This window comes from Cajanus cajan, chromosome 1 (assembly GCF_000230855.2).
Source record: "Cajanus cajan strain Asha chromosome 1, NIPB_CcT2T_4, whole genome shotgun sequence".
Taxonomy (NCBI): Eukaryota; Viridiplantae; Streptophyta; class Magnoliopsida; order Fabales; family Fabaceae; genus Cajanus; species Cajanus cajan.
Window position 1 is genome coordinate 88,443,838 of NC_138517.1, and position 24,717 is coordinate 88,468,554.

Genomic DNA, 24,717 nt, shown 5'->3' on the forward strand with positions numbered 1-24,717 from the left:
CCAATTAATATAGATGGCTAATCGCACTTAATAATAAATTACTCTATATATATATATGAGGAGAGATCCTTTTACTCAAAGAATAAATCTACATAGACTTATTTCATTCAATAACTCATGTTCTACATCAAATTTTAATGATCTAACTGTTCAATTTAAAGTTCTTAATGTATAGATCAAATCTGCAAATTTTTAGAAAATTTAAAAATTATTTAATATTTCGTTTCATTAATTTAAATCAATGTATAAAATAATTTTATGATTATCCATCAATTTGAATTAATGAAATAAAATATCAAATAATTTTCAAATTTTCTAAAAATTTACAGATTTAATCTATGCATTAAAAACTTTAAATTAAACGATTAAATTATTAAAATTTAATATAAAATATAAATTATTAAATAGAGTAAGTCTAAATAGACTTACTCCTAAAATAAAACAATCTTTCTCCTCTCTCACTCAATATATATATATAATTCCAATAGCACGCAACAAGATTAAAAGTAAAACAGTAATAGAAAGTGCGACCTAATTAAATCAACAGTTTTATATCAATAATTATCTTCCATAATGCGTTTTGATATTTTTTTAAAAGAAAATAATAATGTTATGGGTTTTCAGTATCGAAAGCTGTACATTTTTTCTTATATCAATATTTTATAAGAAAAATGGTTCTATTATTACCTTTTCTTGTTGAATTTGATTTGCTTGAAGCTGTAAAGTAACAAAAGTTTTTCTTTTTTTCCATCCAGTGCTGCTCTGATGTTGGGAGGGCAATTTTTATGCTGAGTTTGTTGATAGGATATTTAGATAAATTTTTTTTGAGTAATGTCTATATTTTTAACCTGGTAATTTTATTTTAAAATAGTGTCCAGATCATTAACGAAGTCTTTATTTACCCATCTAATAATTCTATTGATATTTCTGTCATGTTTAAATATAACAAAATCTAAAAAATTAAGTTGAAAATTTTTATGAGGCTCAATTAAATTAAAAGAAGAAGAAGAAGTGTCTCACGTTATTTTAGTTTTTTCTTTTATATATATATATATATATATATATATATATTATATTTTATTAGGGGAATCTCACGTTGTTTTAGTTAAGAGTTAAGAAATAATCATCATTATTATTCATTGCTTAGTATTGCGTGACAAAATTGATTAAGAATATATTTTTAAAGAATTTGAAATTCTAAAAAAAAAAATTTATTTTAATTTTTCATTCAAACATATTCGTTTATTTAACAATTTTTTATCTAATAAAATCTAATTTATCAAAAATCAATATCGTGTTTTAATTAAAAATTATAACTTAATAAATAAATGATTAAAAAATGTAAGGATGTTTCGTGAACCCTCATTTAATAATTTTTTTTGGAGTTATTAAGTTTGAAAAAATAAATTGCTTAGATTAATAGATTATAAAAATTAGATATACGTGATAGATTGCAATGGTATAACTGTTAAGAATCCAAAAATTATGGGGAAAAAAAAACCTTAATTTTCTAAGTGTTACACTTATAACAAATTTCTTTATAAAAACAAGATTTGGTGGAATCCCATCTAAATTTTTGTGGTTTTCTGTCTTGTCATTAAATGGTGTAGTGAGATAAGAAAATTTAGGTCAATACCAATAACTAAGTAATACCTAAAGACTTGAATTGAAATGCACCTACCCAAGTTGTAGCTGTCTAGTTCCTTTCTTCTTGACCACCACCATTGTTTAATTAGGAACCTCATGAATCGTCTTATTTTGTTTTGCATCCTAAGATATTCAGCTTCATTAATTGAATCATCCATAGATTTTTCTTTTTTTGGTAAAAAAAATAATAGAAAGAGTTGCATACTACTGCTACTGTTTGTTGCAAAAAACAATGTCATGTTTCTTGTTTCATTTTCTTTTCCTTCTCCCTTGACAGTGTTTGGCCTTCTAAAATCAATTCTGATTTCTCTTGTTTAATTTTTTTTAGTAAATGAAATAGTTTAGATTATAATAAAACTTTATTTAAAATTAGAGTTAAACTATAAATTTCTTTTATATTTTTTAATGAAATTATAAATCATTTATTCTATTTCAGTACAAATTTGTTTGAAAAGATATAAAATACGAAAAAAAAATCAAATTATTAATAATAAGTGTCGAATAAAAATACATTTTTAATGAACCGTGTTGCACTTTATATAAATTAAAAGTTATATATTTTTAAAACATAAAATCATCTTGCTTTTAATTTTGCATATTATCATTCAAGATGATGTTAAGTAAAAAAGAAAAAAAAATGTTTATATGTTTTTCATATAATCCTCCATTTACTAATAAGTTAACTTATTACATGTCTTTATGTTGACATTCACTTAACATTATTTATGATACACTATCTTCTAAAATAATAGATATAATAGTTTTACATGGTGATATAAAAATGATTTCTACTTAATCTTATCAACATAACATGATATTATCTCTCTTTCATTATGCTTAGGTTATATTTTATTCCGTTCCAAAATTAGAGAGAGAGAAAATAGAAAAGGGTTGCATTCCGTGATGACATTTACTTATTTGTTGGGATTTAGAAATCTTTGTTGCATGCATGTGGGATCATAAACCGTATCACATGATGAGTGTGTTTGAACATGAATCTAATACTTGGATGCGTGTGAATGGTGAGAAAAGGGGTCAATCTGGGTAAACTATTTAATGAACAGAAAAGGTAAATGTTTGAGAGAGAGAGAGGGGATGATGATACACAGGTAGTGAAAGTGAATACCCCAAGTGGAGAAGTTGGGTTGTGTTAGGTCGGGTTGGTTCCCTACCACAACACTTTTTCAGTATATTTCTTAATATCCTTAGTTACAACAAAATTTAAGTGCTGCTCCAAAGCTTCATTTGCAAAATCATTTTGGACCTTATCTTTACCTGCCCCCATAATTCACACAAATTGCCCCCTCTTTTTTCATCTACATTTGGACCATTTTCCAAATAATTTGCACTTCCTCATATGCTAAGATATTTCCAACAAAATATCTACAATAACAAGTTACCTGCCAAATTTGAGTTTTGAGTAAAATTTAATTATACCTAAAACATTTTAAAATTATAATATTTTTTTATTAACATAATTCATGTATTATTTTAAAATTGAGAATCTTTTACTAAATGTATATTATTCTCTTGGTAGTGATCGACAATTTATATTTTTCAATCAAGATATTCAGACTTTAAATTCTGAACTTTTATACAAAATAAATTATATTAAAAAAATAATACTGGGTTTATATGTGATTTTGATTTTTAATAAAGATTAATTATTGTGGTAGATATTTTATATAATAGTTATCCACAATAAGACCATGGTTACCGTGGTCACTGTTAATTGGAAACCGATGTAATGCAGGTGGCATCAACTGAATGGATAACACGTCAAACTCTACAGTAATAAGAGAAGAAAAAAAAAAGTTATTTTCTTTAATTTTGTTGTATGGTCCTGTGATTGAATTTTCTTTAAGAACTCCAGAATTGTAATTTAGGAAAAAGTTATTATGAAACATTTTTTTCTTTTTTTAATAATCTAAACATGATTTTGGGCTCATTTAATCCTATAAAAGAATTAAACACGCACTTATATTTTCGGTGTGGCTAATGATGATGAATTATTTAGTAGTTGTTGAAATATTTTATTGGTTAAATATTCAGGGGAGACAAATGTCAGTAAAGAGACATTGGTTATGTTAAGCAAGTAGGATTTGGCAAAGCAGGGTATTAATTATTATATTATTACAACTTACAAGGGCACATGATTAGCACAACATTTTATTTAAATTTTGAATTTGCGAGGAAAACTGAATTTCACAACCACACCTTACGCACTCATTTAGTCTAGTATTGTACAGACACGGAGTTAGTATACCTATGTGCCCTTTGTTTAAACTAATTATTAGACTTATCAAAGTATATTTCACCCAGTGCTTCCATCTCACCCATCTTAAAAATGATATTGGTTTAATTAAAAAATAAAAAGGAAACAATTCCTACCATGTTTTCAAAAAGTTAATTGAGACATTATTATTATTTATTTTGCACCATGTCTAGACAATTTATACTAACGCAACCAAAGTCAATGTGAGTAAAAAAAAGTTTTCATTTGGAATAGAAATGTAACTTGTATTTACTTGTTTAAAAGATTAAAATATAAAGAAAAGTTTTAAATACAACTAAATTGGTTTTTTTTTTAAAAAGAATTTGTGAATGACAAGTGAAGGTTGAAGCATTTGAAGAAGAATATATCCTCTTTATATTCTTTGTTATAAAGTTTATATATAATGGTATGGAATAGGTATAAATAACATTTGTTAAAAATGATGAGGTAAAAAAATGAAAAAGAAATATGATGATGTGAGGAAGAAGAAAGGTAATAAGATGACAAAAACAAGAATACAATATTCTTCTGAGCGAAAATTCCAAGTCTAGAGGGAGAGAGAAATTAAAAAGAAGAAAAAGAGAAAGTCGAGAGGGAAATGCGATTGTGGTGAAACAGAGAGCGAGAGTGACGGTGTGATTAGCAGAGTAGATTGAAGTGTTGAACTAATAAAGCTAACACTCTGAGTTTGGTTTGGTTTTGGTGGAGGAATTGACACGAGTGAGTAAGAACACTTGTCATCACGCTTTTCATTTCTTCATCTTCAGTCAACACGCATGCATTCAGGTTCTCCTTTAAACCTCTTCATCTCTCTTTCTTGCTTTCTGCATCGATCGTCTTCAATCTCTGACACTCTTCATTCGTGTCAATCCCTTCTCCTTCTTTCTTTTTCTCATGTGGGGTTCGCCGCTCCAGCTCCCACCGTTCATTCCGAGGTATTTCATGTGATGTGATCTTCAAAGTTTGTTGCTTTTCGCTTTTTCACGCTACCCCTTTAAGCTTGTCAGCCTCTTCCCTTGCTTTCTCTCACTCTTCTTTAGTTATCTTGTCTTTCACTGTTCTGGGTTTCCGGGGGAAGATCCGGGTGTAAAAAGGTGGTGGCAAATCTTCAATTTTGTTAACAGTGGAAGCCGTTTTAGTAGTCAGTATTTTAATTTTGTGTTTTTGAAATTTCTGAGTTGTCTTTAGGAGTGAAAGTAAAACTTTACTCTTCTTTAAATGATGAGAAAGAACTTGTTGAGAGGGTTAGATCTGACTGAAACGCCCAGTGAGTTGTAGCTTCCTCTGTTATTATCGGTGGGAGTTATTTTCAGTCCTTTTCTTTTTTGTTTCTGTTTTTTGCTGTGAAGGAGAGATTTTTGGTTCCAGGTGTAGTTCAATGTTTTTGAAAGCTGTGTTTTTTCAAGATTTTCATGCGATCCTTGTAATTGGGGGAAAATCCAATGTTTGGAGTTGTGTTTCCGTGTTACTAGGTGCTTATGTTGTAAGCAATTTGACGACCGTTTCGTAGATTGTTGGGGTAGCTTTATTTAAGTGTCGTTTTTGGTATATTTTATGTACAAGTTTGGTTGGTGTGTGGATTCAGCAACCTGGGGCGTGCTCTTTTTATCATCGCCAATATTCTAACCATTTGTTTCCCTTTAGGTTTCAATTCAGCCCTCTCTTTCTCCATTTCACAAGTATTAGCTCATTTTTGGGTCAGTTATGACATTGCACGTGCATAATATCTCTTTTTGCACAAAATATAGTTGGTGCTGTGACGGTCCGGGTTTGCACATAAGGTGAATTAGTATTATTGAAAGTCATTCAGTTTTGGACTAATGATTTTCAATTTTGGACCTTACCTATATATTTTGTGCTGTTCTTTAGAACTTAGAATTTGATTACTTCAAATTTGTTGTTTTGACTAGTCGGATTTGTTACTGATGCCAAATTATGCAATGCTATTGAGAAGTGAATATATTAAGCATAGGCTTGTAATAGCTTCTAACGGTTTGTGTCTCACCAAGCAGTTTTTGATGAGGACTGAATAAAAGATTGGATTTTCTATGACGTCGATCAAATCATTGAGATGGTTGATGAGAAAAAAGAGTGGCTTGTCTGATGGGGTCTGTCTTCTTTTCCTCTAATTCCATTACTTCGGATTTTGTTAATAGAATTTTTTGTAAAACATTCTTTAGTTCTGAAGATTCATGTGTAGCACCACTTTTTAACAGTAGTGTTTTTGTGGCAGGGGAAATCAAGTTTCAAAATGAAACAGCTGCCTTTTATGGCAGTTTTGTGTACAGTAATGTTGTTCATTGTGTATAGAACTACAAAGTATCAGTATCACCAAGAAGAGGTATGCGATCAGTTGAATTCTTTTGGATAATATCATCTTATTAAGGATAAATTGGTACTGCTTTATCCAGAGAGTCCTATAATCATGTCAATATTCGTTTTTTCAGAAAATTTGACAAGCGTTTTCTAGAAACGTCAAACTACCTTTAACTCTTCCTCTCTCTCATAATGCATTGTTAATGACACACGTATTCTTGTGTCGAGTGTTCTAACTTAATTTTTACCCTTCCTCTGTTTATCATCTGCCACTATCAGATTGACAAAAGATGGAGTTTCTGGGGAGAACCAAAGGTAAAATCTTTGAAGTTAGATTACTAGACCAAGTAGCTTTCTGATTCTCTTTTTTCCAGATTAGATCTTCTATTATTTACAAAGGCTCTTCTCTTTATAGTAAATGATGGCAATGATTGCTTTCAAAATTTGTGATGAACCTGTGTGTTAACAAATTCTTGTCTAAAATGATTTTGTAACTTGGATTCATTTTTTTATACCTGTTGGTACAGGCATATCCTGTAACCTCTTGGAAGTTGAAAGGCTTGCCACGAGGTATAATACACGCTGATTCAGATTTGGAGTTAAGACCATTATGGTCGAGAAGCAGTTCAAGGTCAAAGGTCAGGATTTTTGCATCATTCTTCTGTATTTTAGTTATATTGAAACTGTTAGAAGATAGGTTAAATTTATGAATTTGTTTTGTTAGGTAACAAGTGTAATGATTGCTTGGGGTTGTTTATGAAATTGCAGGCTAATGTTTACTCAAATCGTAACTTACTGGCTGTTCCAGTTGGTATAAAACAAAAGCAGAATGTTGATGCTATGGTCCGAAAGGTATTTTTATTTTTTTTTATCATTGCTTAGACTATCCAAATTATTGGAATCGACATTCTTTATCTAATTTCATTTATTTCAGTTTCTTCCAGAAAACTTTACAATTATTTTATTCCATTATGATGGCAATGTGGATGGATGGTGGAATCTTGACTGGAGTAGCAAGGCCATACACATTGTTGCTCGGAATCAAACAAAGTGGTAAGTATGAGACCGATGAATAAGATGTCTATTTTCCCGTTTGAAATATGTTCATCGTAAGGAGATTGCTTTAATTCTTTTGAGGAAACTATAATAATAAATAAATGGTTCATATTATATCTTAATTAAGTAAATGATTTTGTGAAAATCAAGATGTCTTTGACTAGGATGAGCTGGTTAGGCTATGTAAAAGCCTTGGAAATTCAGTAAAATGTTTGGCTTGTCTCAATGTATTAAAATCAAAGTCTTGATTTATTTTTCCTTTTTCTGTTGGGAACCACCGCTGAAATTGAAAATGTATTTAATATCATTTTAATGGCTTGTCAAAGCTATGGGATTGGGAATCTTCTAGTTATAGATGATGAATGGGCAATGCATCACCGCTTGACATATATATAAAAAAATTATATATATCATTTTTTATATATATATAGAATACATTTTCTTAATTAAAGTAAAAAATGATAAACTGGGCTCTCCTTAATATGGTATCTGTATTCAGTATGTTGTAACTCTGCACATATCACACTGCTGGTTCTCTTACAAAGTTTCCCAAGATGTGTTGTTTTGTTCTTGTGTATGCATACTCACTTATAAATATATGTAGTTGATGGTTTATTTTTCTGAACTTACATATTAATTCACGAGTTCTTTGTCAGGTGGTTTGCAAAAAGGTTTCTACATCCAGATATAGTTTCTATTTATGATTATATCTTTCTTTGGGACGAGGATTTAGGGGTGGAGCATTTTTCACCTTCTAGGTAAGAAGGATGCCTCTTTGGTCTTTGCCTTTCTGTTGCTGCTGATATTTTGATATTGTGTGCAGTCTTCCTCGGATGTGAATGATTATCATTTTATATGGTAGCAGGAACCTGCAATACTGGTGTAAATGTTATGAAAAGAAGAATCCAATTTTATTTGATTGCATGATGATATGTTAATTTTTCCCCTTTTAATGTGATACACTATATGATGGATATTATCCTTATGAAATTTGTTAAGCTTACATTAGGTTGCTAAGAAATCTTTGCTGGTTCTGGGGTGGTAACAGAAAAAGAGGTTATTTATTGGGTTTATATTCTTTAACCTGTTCTGCTTTTGAAGCTAGTCAGTAACCTCTCAACAGACATTTATCTCATCGAATCAACGAAAGAAATAATATAAGCTTCTATTTTTGCAGATATGTTAAAATTATAAAGCAGGAAGGTTTGGAGATATCACAACCAGCTCTTGACCCAAATTCAACAGAGATACATCATAGAATTACAATTAGAGCTAGAACGAAGAAATTTCATAGGTGACTTGTTGTTAGACCATACATATGCACTAGCTAAACAATTTTTATTGTACTTATATTTGAAGTTTTCATCGAAACAGAAGAGTCTATGAACGCAGAGGCAGTACAAGGTGTTCAGATTCAAGTGAGGGACCACCATGCACTGGGTAACTTACTTTCTTTGTGCCTGGTAGAGCTGTGCAATATTTCAGGATATTTGTACTGGATCTTGTTGATGCATGTTATCATCCCTCCATCTACCTTCAAGATAGCAGGATATGTTTAAATTTCTTTTGAAGTTATTTCAAGCCTGGATTTATTTTGTAATTAGGTAAAACTAGCATATTGTCAATTCACAAAGTTTTGATTTAACAACATATCAAAGCAAATCACTTTTAGATGTCTATCTTCTAGATGACTCATGTTTTGAAAATTCTTTTCTTAGATAAGAAGGATATGGGCTATTGTAACATATTACTGGGTCTTTCTGCAAGATGGCTTTTTGAGTGTTGTCTTTGAATTCTTTTGGGTGCACTCATTTTGAAATTGAAATGATGCTTGCACTGGAATTTTCTCTTTAATTATGTAAGAAGATGAAAAATGCTGATGATTTTGTTGTCATTTAGTTTATTACCTTGTAGTATACTATGTTTTCCTTCTCTGAATTTTTGAAAACATCACAAGAAATATGATAAGACAAATTCCTTTGTGGTGACTTATGATAAATCTCGGCATACATATAGTGTAGTTGAATGACAGAAAAACTTCAATACACCTTGTGTAGGTTTGTGGAAGGTATGGCTCCAGTTTTCTCTCGATCTGCCTGGTATTGTACTTGGCATCTTATACAGGTAATAAATATTGTTTCCATGATTTATAGGAATATTAAATTTAAGTTCTAACCAAAGACATGTCAGAAACTCCTTTCAAACTTTTCCAAAAAATTTGTTCCGTCTGGTTGTACATGTACTATGTATTAGTATTACATACTTTTTTTTTATTCACAAAATAGTAAATAGGGGATGACACCCCCATGACTATAATGTCTTACATAATGTGGACAACTTTAAATCTTTTTCCGAAAATTTATTATTGTTGTTTACGGTTGTGTCTGTTTTTTCAAGTTAACCAAAATGCTTGCAAATAGGTTTTCTGAAATTAGGTTTGCCCATATCTGGCTGCTGAAAAGAAAACTTATTTTGATTCACTTGATTTGCTTGCATTTTATTTTGTTATAGATTACTAAATACTAATAGATCAAAATAGTTCACTATGTGTTCAATATCGGCTCATCATTATCATTTGTATTTTCTCCAGAATGACCTTGTCCATGGATGGGGAGTGGATATGAAACTAGGATATTGTGCACAGGTGAGAAATATGCATTTCTGGACACTTTTGGTGCTCATAATTTTCCCCCCTCTTTATTTTCTTTTCAATGATGGCACTTGTCTTTGTGTACGATTCTCATTGCCCTAGGCAGTGATAAACTTAGCCAATAATGCAGTAAACTTTCTTGTGCTAAGTTCAAAACCTTTTGCTCTAGTTTCTAGTATCAACTTATATGATATATTGGGCAATTACTAATGCCTGATAAGAGATAGAGTTGTGGAATACTCTTTTACACATTCTCATGTCACATCATTTGCATGTCAACTTACATTTAATCAATAGATTATCATGTGAATACTAGGCTGTTCTGCCCTTACTCTTTTTGCTACCATTTCTGCATGACCAGTATCATTAGTGAGATCAATGTCATTTTTCCAGGGAGATCGAACTAAAAATGTGGGAGTTGTTGATAGCGAATATGTTTTTCACAAGGGCATACAAACTCTGGGTGGGAGTGGTCATGGAATGACAAAGGTATTTTCCTAATGTTGAAATTCATCATTTTGTATCCGTTTAATTTATGCTTTGTCACTGCGAACCAAAAACTTTCCTAACATTAGCCCTCAGATCAAATTGTGGAATTTTTTTATTGGGAGAAAACGAAGTCATTTATTTTCATCTGTCTCAATAAAAACTTTCAATTTATATCCTTAACAAAACATTTTTGTTATGCATGTTGAGTATTTGATTTTGATCTCAGTATAACAATTAACTGTGTACCACTTTTAGTCACAATAATAATAATTGTTTCCTTTTCTGCAGGTTTCAAAACTACAGAAGACAACTACGGTACAGTTTTAGTAACATTATATATTATAGGGTTCTTGTCTGTAACTCTATTTCATTAACAATCCTAATGTTCACTTTATTGTTGATGATTTTGTATCCTTTCCTAAGCAGAGACAAAGTGGAACGGGAATTGATGTGCGAACTGAGGTGAGGCTTTTAACTTCTAAGCTTACTTTTCAGAAAAGTTGGTGGAAAATAAATGACATTGGTTACACAGTTACACCCTAACATTAACATGGTTTGAGCAGATACGAAGGCAATCAACATGGGAATTTGAAACCTTCAAAGATCGGTGGAATGAAGCTATTGCTGAAGACAAAAATTGGTCTGATCCATTTAAGAGTGACCAAAGACGCATAAGAAGACGGCGTGACAGCCAACAAGAACGTTTTAAGCACTTTATTTAACCATGTTGGATATGTTTCACAGCCATTACCTTTATTTACAGGCATAATTTAGTTTGTGTAGCTGAGTATATTCATTCAATTTTGAAAAAGGAAAAAGAGGGTATTTTCTTTATATTCTTGGCACTCCTTTACTTTTCCTCTCTTACCAACCCTATACCTACTCTTTTTTCTGTGTTTAAATGCAACTTAGTATTATCATTACGGATCAAAAAGAAAAAGCTTGCCATCATGTAGTGCTTTTGTTGGTCTGTGGGCCCATTTTATTTTCAAGGTGGGACTCTTAATTTATGGGTTAAATTTTATGAATTGGAGTTGGTGGCCCTCACTATGGATTAGGTTTTGTTTAGTTGTTGGTTCCTTGTAAACACATGGTCACTTGTGTTTGGTTTTATGTGTTCCTTAGATTGTATTTCCCTGAAGTAGTATTTTAAAATAATTAAGAATAAGTTTCAATTAGTGGTGGGTATTGCTCAATTACAAGTCGATCATATACCAAGAACTTACGTCACAATGTATTAATAACAGATTGAATTGAACATTGTACTCAAGGCATTGACTTTTATTAATGGTATTCGTGTATAATAGGGTTTAGTCATTTTTTCTTCTTTTTATTTTTTAAATAAAAAAAACAGGTAATTTTACTCGCCTTTTTTATTTTTTTATTTTAAATTTAACACAGCTTCAAGCTTCTAGAATGACTTCATAGAGCGTACAGGACACGTTTGCGTAGCGGCCTGTCAGTATCGGTGATTAATCATTCTTATTATTTTGATTTTAAGTATGAACCGAAGACTTGACAACTATACAATTTCAACAACTGAATATGCAACTGGAAAAATTGCTTTTTTTTTTTTTCCCATTTCTTTTTATATTGTTAAATCTAGTGATGCAAGAATTAAAAATATTATTAATCACTTAAATTTTATGAAAATTTTTAACTAATTATTTTAGTTATCTTATAGCAATTAATTTTTCTAAACATACACATCATTTAATTGTTAAGGGTGTAATTGGAAAATAAATAGTTGTTCGTTAAATGATAATTAATTTAATATAAAAAGGTTGCTAAAACGCCAATTGAAAAAGAATGGAGTGTAAGCTATTTTTATTTTTACGCTTATTGTTTTAAAGGAAAAAATATTAAATTTTATCACAATCTGGAACGTGTGTACTATTGCAACATTAAATTATCAGAGGGTACATGAAATATGCTTTAAAAAGTTTCACATGATGGTGCAAATTAGAGTTTGATTTGATAACGCCAAACGAACCAATTGATAAGGAGTTTAATTTGTTAAAACAAAGTCTTGATTTCAAGCTTTTGGAAATTAAAAAAAAAAAAACATAAAAGTAAGAGAGGAGTATTATGATTACATTATATATGTTAAAATATTAATTTTATATAAATTGTAATTCTTAAGGATCTAATAATTAAATTATAACTATATCTATTTTGCTTGTTTATATCCTGCCTTATATATATATATGCATTTTAAAAGCATATATTATATTAATTATGGTTTTATACCGACAGTATTAAATTTTTTTGCATCTGAAATTCATTTGATTAATGATAAATTTGAGATAAAATTATCAAATAAAAAACTATTAAATAATATAATAGTTTGTGTAATTTAATTTTTTTTTCATATTTGATTCAAAATATGTAAATAGGAGATGCCACTCCATAATTATTAGGGACTTTCTCATAATGTGTGTTAAAAAATATATTAGAATTTGGCTTTGAATCAAACTGCTATTTTATTCCTTTTTTTAATCTAGTTTAGTTTTTGGAAAGTCAAATATATATCAATATACTATAACATTTGAACTATTAATTTTATCACTATTTATTGGAACTTAAGGGAAGTATTGAAGTTTAAATATTAGATAGTAAAATGAAGCCAAATATCTTAATTGCTAGATATATAGGTTCAAGTTGCAAGAATGTTATATGTTCGAACATTGCAACGTAGCACGCCTCTTTATTTATTTATTTTTTATCTTTGCATCATTGCATGGAGTCACCTATGATTTTTTTTTCTATTCATAATCCACTTTTGATATATCCTTCCTTGAATTAAAACTAAAAGAAAATTGAATAAATTAAAATGCTTTCGTATTCACGTTCACATGCCTACATACACCCAAACTCCTTCTTCAGATGAGTTTAAAACCGATTTTTTTTTTTATTAATTAAAGTGGAATTTGGTGGGCAGTTAATTCAGTTTGCTTGAAAATAATAATGATTTTTATCAACTTTTTGATAAAATGTAAAACTATTATTTTTCTGAATTTAAGTTTTCTGATCTATTAAGTATTCAATAAGTTAACAAAATCTCTATAAAAGATAGTGGAAAACCCTAAAAAATATACAATCATGAATAACATTACTCAACGATAAGAACGAAAGAATAGTAGTTGAACCGAAATATTATGTTTATTATATGAAGCATGCCTCAAAGGATTTGGTATAGCTACCTAATACTCCTGAATTATTTATTTTTAGATTAATTAACTATTTGGAATATACTGCAGACATTTTGAACTTATTTTCTTATGAAAATACCGTAAGGAAAGAATATTTAATTGAAGAAGAAAAAAAAAAGGTGGCTTCAGCTTCCCTAAGAGTTGCAATGGCAACAACACATACATCAAGATTTAAAGCTCTAAAGATTAGACGGAATCAAGATTTGGAATTTTAGCTTTTACTTTTTACACTGGTAATAATATAAGATACCCTTTTCAATTCATAAATTAACTTGATTCAATCTACCAAATATTTATTTGAGCAATTCATTAGAGTGTGTGACATTGGTTGTGTTTATCCTCCTGACATTGATTTTTTTAATAGATTAATTTTGAGCACATATGTGATTTCATCATGGTCTAATTGATATCCAATTTAATTTAATATTTATGTAAAATATATAAATTTAATTATGTATATAATTATACACTTTTTGAATTAAAATATTTTTGAAATTATTTATTTTAATAATCGTGTAAAAAGTATTTTTTTAGAATTATTTATCATAATTTTTACACTGAAACACATAAGTTTTAAAAGTAATAAATTAGGCTAAAGTTGGATCAAGTAATTTGGGTCTATTATTGCAAAATGAACCAAAAACATGCTCCACCACCTTCATTAGCAACGTCGTGTACTCCTTCAGTACCTCTGTCACGATCTCCATGAGTATCTTCTCTTTCCAACCATTACTGCGATTGATATCAATATCCTTTTTATTTTGTTTTCAATGTTATTTAAATTTAAAAATTTTTAAAATTTGAATATTAAATAATTTGACACGTAAGAAATTAAATAATATATAATTAATGTTTATTTAGCATAAAATTTACATCATTAACGTCTGTTAAATTTTAGATGGTAAATTATTTGTAGAACTAAAATTGCCCATTATTTAAATTTATAGACTAAAATTAAGCAATTCAAATTATGAAGACCAAAATTGCTCCTACACTAGATTAGGAGGACTAAAAGTGCAATTAAACCTTAAATTCTTTTGTTATTTGTCTTGTTTGGAGATAAGCTAATCACCGTATTTATTTGATAGAGCGTGTAAATTTTATGTTAATCATCATATTTTTAATGTGATTTTTATGTATTAATCTTCGTATTATCAATGAAATAATATAGGTATCTCCGGATTAAAAAAATGACAGAACTTAGAGTGCACATAATAAATAAAAATTCAAAATAATATTAAATTAATTTCAATATACTGATATTATTTTTTTCACTTTTTTTAATCATATACGATAAGAATATCAATTTGTGTAGTAACTATTTAAAAATCATATTTAAGATGACTTATAATTGATTAATAATACAAATTTTGACTTAATGATTAAAATTAAAATTATTAAAATAACTGTGAAAATATATAATTATATGATCAAATTTAACTTTTCTCATGTCTTACAAAAAAAATACTCAAAGTCCTATGTTAGGCCAAATATGTATGCATAAGAAGTAGAAGAATGCATGTAGGATTAATAATAACCAATTCACTGTTTTGAAATATTTTTTCCTCAAAACAATTCTATGACAGTAACGTTGAAATTGGTGGCATTATTCTGGAAGCCTGCTAAGCTGACCGAAGACCATTCTCTTGTCTAAATTGTTGCCATTATTTCTCTGTTGTTGTTTTTGTAGCCATTCCCTTGCTTAACAAGTTTCAAAATTTATAATCTCAAGATTTCAAAAACCCCTTCTCTTTTCTTTTTTAATTTTATCCCTTTTGTACCTAGTTCTTTCTGTCTATAGTTTCAGATCTTTGCGCTCATGGCTCATCGCTACGATAGTAACCCTTTTGATGAAGAAGAAGTCAACCCTTTCTCTGTAAGTTCATTTCTCGCTTCCCCAGTGGTGTTGCTTTCTCAAAGTTGATTTTTTGTGAACTGGGTGTGCATATTTTTCTCAATTCGATCTTGTTCAGTGGTGTTTGAGCCTGGAATAATGGATATATTACTATTTTGGAATTTGGGTTGGGAGTTCTAGAGGTTTTTTGTCGGTTGACTTGATTTTTACTATATTTGAATTTGAATTTGATTTGCTTTGATGTCACCGAAGAAACGGGATTTTGGGTAGTCTATGATTTTGTTTTCCATTTAGGATCTTATGTTTTCTGCTAATGTTTTGGCCTTTAAGAAGGTTCCTTTTTAATTGATCTCAAAAGACACCTATGCAAAGCTTGAAATAAAGAAACAACCGAACACTTTGCAAATATTTTCCTCCAGAGAAATCCTAACAACACACTATTTAATATTGGCAGAAATTGAATGTAAATCACAAATTTTTGTGAGTTTCATTTCTTATTTATTGTGTCTCTTCTGATTTTATAGTTTTCAATAATAAAGTGTGTTAATGTCTATTAGAGAGTGTTGCTAAAGAGAAATATCCAGGTTAATACTTGTATCTTTTTAGTCCTTGTCTGTACTCTGTATAGAATATATTGGTGATAAAAGTGTAAGTAATTCATAAGGTAAGGGATATCTTAAGATCAATTGCATAGTAAAATGAATCCTATTATGTGGCTGTAGCTGTAGCTGATAGAATACACAGCAAGTCTTTCATGGAAAACTTTGTTTGGAGCCTAGCTGATATGTAGATGCTTAAACAAATTAATGGAAGAAGCTGCGGATGATATATCATCGACATAGAAGAAACAGCCTAATTACCAGTTTCTAAAACTGGAATGTTCATTCAACTATAAACTTTGATTTACTAGTTTGACGGTGGTTGAACTATAGGCAGTAGGTACATACTTTTTATAGTATTATATAATATATTAAGTAAAAAATTAGACAAGATTATATGTCCTGCAAGATAAAAACCCAATAATAAGAGTCTGAATAATTATCATCAAGCAAATACTGCGTGGAATTAAGTTAAGAAAAGATATTTATGGTATTGCTTAGTGCTTGAATGTCTCATATTGGATAGTGAGTGAAACATCCAAAAACATACAACGGATATAAAAGCTAAGAGGAGGGTATATTTGCAAGTCCCAAGTCCCACATAGGATAGTGAATGTAACATCCAAGCTGTAACATATCTAAAAGCTAAGCTAAGAAAGGATATCCAACCTTTTTTTTTTTTTTTTAACTTTTCTTCCTGCATTCAAATGTTTGTACAGGAAAAATGTGAAAACAATAAAAAGTTTTTTTTTGACTATTTCTTATACAAACTTTTGAAAACAGAAAAAAAATAAAAACAAGGTAGCATTTTTTTAATTACAACTGAAAACAAGAAATATTTTCTTAAAGTAAATGGGCCCTAACTCATGTCTTGCTTATACTATTTCTTGAAGATGGTCATGTAGCAAATTGTATTCGACATCAAGCTAGTGAAGACTCCATCTTAATGAAATAGCACTAAATGAATGCTAGAAGGCTTGATTACTAAGAGTAGGTTTGGTTGTAGCCTACATTGTGCTACCAAGAACATTCTTGCACTAAAAATGTATACATGCTTGAGTTAGAGTAGGTTTGGTTGTAGTCTACATTGTGCTACCAAGAACATTCTTGCACTAAAAATGTATACATGCTTGAGTTAGAATATGTTAGAGAAAAAATAATTCAAGGACCACCTACAACTTAAGCTTTTAGGAGAAATGGTTCTTGACATGGTATTACTTCCTCTACGGCCAAGTGTAAATTCAGTCTTTGTTGTCTCCATTTTTTATGATTAAATTAAATTTTAGCATAAAGTAAAATCGGCTTGTTCATTGTCCATGAAACTTTCAAGCCCAAAGGGCTCTTGGGTGAGGGATGCTTTACAAATAAAAAGCCATTCTTGATTCTCCACCTCATAGATGCTTTTAGGATGAACGATAAAATAACTTAAACTTTAAGGAGAGTTGAACTTTTGAGATAATATATACTACTCATACAGGTGTATATATATTTGCATGGGCCTATTTGCTTGTTTGAATGAGATGATATCGATAATTAGTGTATTAATTTATGATTTATATATAATTTGGAAATTACAGTTTGTCCTTGAGAATTTTATAATTTGGATGCAAAATATCACATCCCCAGTTTGAATAGTTTTATATTTACTTGCATCTAAAGTTTGAATTTATTTTTCTGGGTAAAATTTTCGCGAGTATGTGTGTATTTATTTGCACCACATGCTCTTGCATGATCCTTCAAATTTGGTATACTCTTACAGGAACCAGCTGTGAGGGGAAAAACATCAAGCCAATCAAATTTTAGCGGGGGTGCATTTTACACTACAGTGAGTTTGTTAATTAAGCATCAGTAAATCATAATATTTTGCATTTTTTTTAATGGTGATGACCATAAGTGCATTAGTGAACTATCTCGTTTGTTCAACTTAAGTGGGCTAACTTGTTGTAGTATTGTTTTTTGCAAAGTAGGAGTCAAACTATTTTTTGCTTTAATCTTTGTGCTCGCTGAAATATAATGTCCGGGTCCCTGACCAACTTTATTTTTTATGAAGTACAATCCATGTCAAATGACTCTGGCTCACTTTTTCAGAATAATTAGCCACAAAAAAAATCTTGATAGAATGAAAATAATTCTTAATGTCCCAAAGGGAACCATTTAATCATATCTTTCCCCTAGGTGAAAAACCCAATAAAAAGTTCGCAAATTCTTGTGTAAACCTTATGCATCCTTATGTTTTAAAATTTTCAGAACCCTGGAAGTGTTGCCCCTGCCACAAATTCAAGGCTATCACCTCTTAATCCTGAACCTGTTGATTATAACTATGGCTTTGGTGCAACTGTTGATATACCTCTTGATCCATCAACGGTATGTATAATATAAGTTTAGGTTGTTGAAATCCCCAAACTCCTTTTTTTTTTTTTTTTCATATGTAAATTCATTACATGATGTATTGTTGTGAAAATTGGTTGTGGCTTTTCTAATTATGATATGTTTTAACATTAGGACTTGAAAAAGAAGGAAAAGGAACTCCAAGCCAAGGAGGCTGAATTGAGAAGAAGGGAACAGGTATGTAATGCGATTTGATAACCTCTTTTTGGTTCAGACTTGAGAGTGTTTCCATAGTTGATACCTACAGACTACAGAGGTCGGAACCTGGAACAATTCTGTTTTTTGTTGTCTTGAGATTTCTTTTCTCTTTTCTGCTCTTCCCCCTCTATTGTCCATAATATAATCTTGATACCCTTGCATCAGAATTATTTTATCCTGAAAAGCTAGTATGGACAGTGGAATATATATATTTTATGACAGAGTTACTATCTGTAAATTAATGGAAAAAGTATTTCTAGTCTAGACAAGTGGTAAATGTGTAAACTATATATTGAGTTATTGACTCAACCATCCATCTGGTTAAATGTTCCAAAATTTTATTTAATTTATTTCTAACCTTTTTTAAATGAATAATTGATTCTTTGTTGTTGCTATATTAATTTTTATAGTTCGGACATTATGAAACTATCTGAAATTGTTGTGATTAAATGATGTGTTGATCCTTGAATTATGAATCTTCTTATTTGTTATTTTCTACAAATTATGGTGTTTTCTGTTCTATCTTTAGAATTTGAGTGCCAATATTTGTTTTCAGTTAGCTTTGTATGTGTGAAGGCTTCTCTACTAATTCCTATTTACTACACATACCTGGAAGTTCACCTGTATTTTTATATCTATTAATCTATTATTGTATCTAAATGCAGGAAGTCAGACGGAAAGAAGAAGCTGCTGAACGAGGTAATTTACATTTTATTTATATTTGTACTTGAAGATTGTTAGGGTTTATCCAAGAATCTCAATAGGGTGCAAGAATATAAAAGAATGGATGGTAGAGAGAATAAAAAATGAGTTCTATTATTAGAACAGTGAATGAACAAGGAGAATTTGAATTCTCCTTTAAGAGAGTTGTCCGTTTGCAATTGAGTTCTAGGATGTTCTCTCTCAATATTGTCTGCCTACCTACTTTGCAGTTGATCTCTCCTATTTAACTCCCCAATTAACTAATGAAATGCCTACTGTTTGAGCATCTAACTGCCTTAACTGACCTCATTGGTTTTATTCCTTCTAATGCTCACTTTCCAGGTCCTCCTTATTCTGATGTCTAACAAAGTTTGTAAAAAGTTTGCTTGTTTCCTTGGCTGTTTTTGTTTGTGTTGGCATTCAATTGATTGATGGAAGAGTGCTACTACTTGAGAAATCTATAGATGTTCCATTACATGTAACACTCCACCCATTCTACTTGTGCCAACTGATCTCTTAGAAAAGTTTGAACTCCTGTTTTTTGCTTGGGCAATAAATATCTTTGGTTCTGCTTTTATTCTTCATGTGTGTAATTTCATTATTTTACAGCTGGAATTGTTCTTGAGGAGAAGAATTGGCCACCATTTTTCCCAATTATCCATCATGATATTGCTAATGAAATTCCAATTCATCTTCAAAGACTGCAATACGTTGCATTTACTTCATTATTAGGTAAGTTATCCCACCTTTTGTTCCATTGCAATATGGTTTGCATCATTGCATTGTTTTTAAGACAGCAATTCTTGAGGGTGTCTCATGCACATTGATTATTTCATTCCTTCATTTCTTTCTTAAGTTGATTATATCTGAAGTCTCTTCTTTGATTGTTCTCTATTGATGGTTTTTGTTCTGTGTGTGTGTTTAATTTTTAAACCTAATGGTTGGATTGATATAATTTATTTTTAAATCTAAAAGGGTGCAATTAAGTATCAATTAGTTTTTAAACCTAATGGTTGGATCAATATAGTTTTTTGTTTTAACCTAAGGGTGCAATCAAGTATCAATTAATTTTTAAATTATATAAAATTTTGCAGACTTGATTTACTTTGAGTAGTTTATACCTAATGGTTGGATTAATGTTTTTTTTTTTTTTAAGTTAACGAAGGTGTCATGTTATAAAGTTTGGTACTTGCATATTGTAGCATTGATTTTAATTGGTGTAAATGACTAATACTTTACATCCTGTACTAGTAATTAGCCAAAGCAATCTTTTTGTGAGAAAATACTATTGCTCAAGGACTTGGCTGTTTTTTCTGTCAGACAGTTACAACTGTCTGAGTTAGTTTGCTAGCTGGTATTGTTAGTTGGAGCAGTTCTTTGATCCATATATACTGAATGTACCAGAAATAGTCATCTGTATTGTCCATTTTCTCAAATTCAATACAGAACCATTTTTATATTCTCTGAACTTCAATATTTTTTTATTATTTTGTCCCACCCTCATAAATTATATAAATGAAAGGCCTATGAGAAAACTGAAGACTTGATAGGTAGTGAAATGAATGAGAATAGGTAGCAAAATATTGATAAACTGGTTTTGTCTGATTGATTTAAACCACTGACCTAACGTCCTAGCTGGTTGGAACTAACCTATTTTATTTAGTCAATGACATGTTGATTGCATTATCTGTTAAATTTTTCTTGGCTTGGTGAAGATGCTGTTTTAATTTGATTATGGTTATAATATATTATGTATATTCTGCAAGTTGTATGATGGAATATGGTCCACTGTAAATGATGAAAAATGATATTATGCAGGATTGGTATTGTGCCTCACATGGAATATTATAGCTGTCACTTCAGCTTGGATTAAGGGAGAAGGTCAGTTTAGATATGAAGGAGTCTTTCTGGGTTATTGAACGGTTCAAAATCCAAATCTGATGTCAACAAATTCCATGCATATGGAACTTGTCCTTGTTTGTAGGTGTGAAAATATGGTTTCTTTCTGTTATCTACTTCATAGCAGGAATTCCTGGAGCATATGTCCTGTGGTATCGCCCATTATATCGTGCCTTTAGGTAATTACTTCCCAGACTTAATTGGCATTTGGCTGTTTAAATTTTGCCTACTAATATACAATTGCAAATTTCTCTTAGCTGATCAAAAAAAAAAAAACATTCCTTTTATATAGTTCCACTTGTATGAGATAAAAAATTGTTCTTGGGAGACTGGGGCATTATGGGGGTTTAAAAGAGCAACCTTGAGGCTTTAAGAAAGTGGTAGAATACTGACAAATATTGCACATGAAGGGTTCACCAGAACAATAAGCGTGCGTATTATATCACTTGGCCTATGGTCTAATATGTCTCTTCATTGGGTTTGGGTATTCTCCCTCCTCCCGGTTCAATCCTGCCCAATCTAACAAAATATGTATGCATATTTTGATCATTCTAACGTGGTTTCTCTCTTGATTTTGAATTTGTTCCATTGTTGTTTTTGCAGGACAGATAGTGCTTTGAATTTTGGATGGTTTTTCTTGTTTTACCTGGTAAATTAACGGTTTTGCTTTTATGCATGCAAGTTTTGCTTCACATTTCGAACAAAATTTAATTATTATCGTTTCTTTTCGTGCTTGCAGCTTCATCTAGGATTCTGTATCTTAGCAGCAGTTGCTCCTCCCATAGTTTTCAAAGGAAAATCCCTGACGTATGTTAACGTACACTTCATTAACATGAAAATATTGCATATTCCTCATTGTTTTATATATGGCTTTACCTGTGTAATATGAAATTTGAGAGTTTTTAATGGCCTTTTGAAAAACCGAGTCTTTGGCGGATTACAGTAGCTTTGTTTGATCCATGTAGCCAACGTCACAGTTGGAAATAAATATATATGAAATAAATTACAGAATTTAACATGACTTGAACCTAGGACATGTATGTAATTAATATTATAGATCTAAATTACCCAAGATGAAATCTAAGTGGTCCTAAAATGAATAAGAAAGTCAAACTGGTAGCTGTGTTTGTGACAGTAATAAATTTATGGGATATAATAAATACTTGTCTTAAATGTGGTTTTTAGTCCTTTAAGTTTAGAATAAGTTTGTTTTTGGTTCTACAAATCCAAATTAATCCTTTTAGTCTCTATAATTTCAAAAAAGTCTAATTTAGTCCTTATAGATGCAGTTTGTGAATTTGCCACACAAAGCCCACTTACTAATGAATCTGTCACAAAAAACTCACCCATTAGTTTTCTTGTTGGTGAAAACATCACATGAGACTCAACTGATTTTGTACAATTGACTCAATTTATCCATGTTAATGATGCTACAAGTGTTTCTAAAGGACTAAAATTTTTATTTTTGAAATTACAGTCAGAGACTAAAAAGATTAATTTAATGTTTTTGGATCAAAAATAAACTTACATCAAATTTGAGAGATTAAGAACATATTTAAGTCTAAATACTATCTAGAAGTTTGTGTTATTCTCATTTTTTGGTCTAATACTGGGTGCTGTGTACTCGTTCTTATACAGAGGCATTCTGTCGGCCATAGATGTGGTGGGTGACCATGCAGTGATTGGAGTAAGTATGCCTGTCCTGAAGTATTTATTATTCCTGGATGTTGTTCATTGTTTAACTGTCATTTTTGTCGCATGCCAAGCCAATTTTGGATTTGTCACACTGTTACGGTTTTAAGCAAAACCTTGACCGATGAAAAATCTCTGCTTCTAAATGGTTGATAATTTAATTTACCGAGTTTTTTTCTTTCTATTTACCTGTAGATTTTCTACTTTATTGGATTTGGATTGTTCTGCGTAGAAACATTAATCAGCGTCTGGGTTATTCAGGTTTGAACATACTTCTCAAGTTTTTCTCTGAAAATGGATGCACTTAGCACTCTGACTGAACATAACCAAAGTACTTGTTCACTTTTTGTTTGGTTGCATACAGCAAGTATATATGTACTTCCGTGGCAGTGGTAAGGCTGCTGAGATGAAGCGGGAGGCTGCAAGAGGAGCAATGAGGGCTGCAATATGATAAATTTCCTTGTTTGAATTGCTGTTGTAAAAATGCTACCTGTTCACGCGGTTTGTCAATGTATTCATGTGTATATTATAAGCAGAAAGAGTAGGCATACAGTGGTTGGTAGAAACATGCTACAATTTGTTGAGTTGAGATCCTCTATATAGTTTTGGTTCACTCTTATTCTAAAAGCTAGTTAAATGTATTTTGATGTACTGCATTATGATGCTTATTTCTTTTGATCAACATGGTCTTTTTTTTCCTTCTTTTTTTTGTGTTTGTGGTTGGATTGAGTGATAAGCACTAATCTTCTAATGAAGAAAAAACTGGGTTATGCAATTACCCGAGACAATAACGAGTATTCTTTTAAAAAAATTGCACAAGTAGGGTGTATGTATGTATAATTTGAACTGTTCAGGAACAATTATAATTGGTCTTAAATACTTCTCAAAGAACCAGAGAAAGGTCATCTGATTTAAAGTAGTGGCTGAACTTGAAGTAATGTGCAAAGCCAGCAAAATTACTGCTTTGAGTTTTCATTGAAGATAACGTGTCATTTTTTTATTGCTATCCGTTTCATCATATCACATTAAGTATGTTTACTTTTTGTGGAACAATTCTTACCAACTCACGGGGCGCACTATACTAGTATGACTCGACTGCCTTAAAGAATAAAGATGTAAAAAAAAATGAAAATTAACTCTATTATATCAATAAATTCTCTACTACCTACATTTTCTTCATTGGCAGATTGAGATTGTTTAATTAACGAAATAAATTCATCAAAAAATTTCTATTTTTCAACCTAGATTATGCCAACAGAAAAAGGAAACTGTAGATTTGTTTCACGAAAAGTGAAGGCAAAAGCCAAGTTTATAATAATTTTAGTATGGTTAAATTATATTTTTGTTCTTTTATTTTATTTGTTAGATTTATTTTGGTCTTTTATTTTTTAAAATGTTCATTATGACATCTCTTAAATTTAGATTAATTTGATCCTTTTGAAATGATTGTTTTTAATTTTGAAACATTGAATTATTTTTTAATTGATTTAAAATTTGAAATTTATCTTTTTAAATTCATTTATATAAAAATTGTTAAATGTTATTAAAGTTCAAATAAAAAAAAGTATTATAGACATGATAAAAATGACAAAAAATAACTCTAAAAGACAATTAAAAATTAAAAAAAATATAATTTTATATTATTTTTTTAATTGCTTATGAGATATATTTTTCATATGATTTTCAATATGTTATAACTCTTATGAATTCAAAAGTCAATTGAATTTCATGATTTTTAT

At 30.1% G+C, this 24,717-nt stretch overlaps 2 protein-coding genes across 7 annotated transcripts; both read left to right on the top strand.

Moving 5' to 3' along the window:
• Positions 1–4,414: 4,414 nt before the first annotated feature.
• LOC109803380 (uncharacterized) lies at positions 4,415–11,267 on the top strand. Of its 6 annotated transcripts, XM_020364922.3 has the most exons (17): positions 4,415–4,708; positions 4,838–4,857; positions 5,935–6,030; positions 6,156–6,263; positions 6,518–6,553; positions 6,766–6,876; positions 7,007–7,090; positions 7,173–7,291; positions 7,951–8,052; positions 8,472–8,588; positions 8,669–8,734; positions 9,352–9,418; positions 9,885–9,938; positions 10,338–10,433; positions 10,722–10,748; positions 10,860–10,895; positions 10,997–11,267. In XM_020364922.3, exons 3-17 carry the CDS (start codon positions 5,971–5,973, stop codon positions 11,153–11,155), a joined length of 1,242 nt encoding a protein of 413 aa, XP_020220511.1. In that variant the 5' UTR covers positions 4,415–4,708; positions 4,838–4,857; positions 5,935–5,970; the 3' UTR covers positions 11,156–11,267. The 6 variants fall into 6 exon arrangements, with proteins under 6 accessions (XP_020220511.1, XP_020220510.1, XP_020220512.1 ...); XM_020364921.3 differs by lacking the exon at positions 4,838–4,857; XM_020364923.3 differs by lacking the exon at positions 4,838–4,857 and having other exon boundaries at positions 4,415–4,646.
• Positions 11,268–15,202: 3,935 nt separating this feature from the next.
• LOC109803906 (secretory carrier-associated membrane protein) lies at positions 15,203–23,680 on the top strand. Its single transcript, XM_020365582.2, has 13 exons — positions 15,203–15,521; positions 17,859–17,924; positions 18,347–18,463; positions 18,602–18,664; positions 19,351–19,384; positions 19,997–20,119; positions 21,206–21,268; positions 21,372–21,465; positions 21,890–21,935; positions 22,026–22,093; positions 22,925–22,973; positions 23,174–23,239; positions 23,343–23,680. The coding sequence occupies exons 1-13, from the start codon at positions 15,465–15,467 to the stop codon at positions 23,427–23,429; spliced, it is 933 nt and encodes a 310-aa protein (XP_020221171.1). The 5' UTR covers positions 15,203–15,464; the 3' UTR covers positions 23,430–23,680.
• The last annotated feature ends 1,037 nt before the right edge of the window (positions 23,681–24,717 follow it).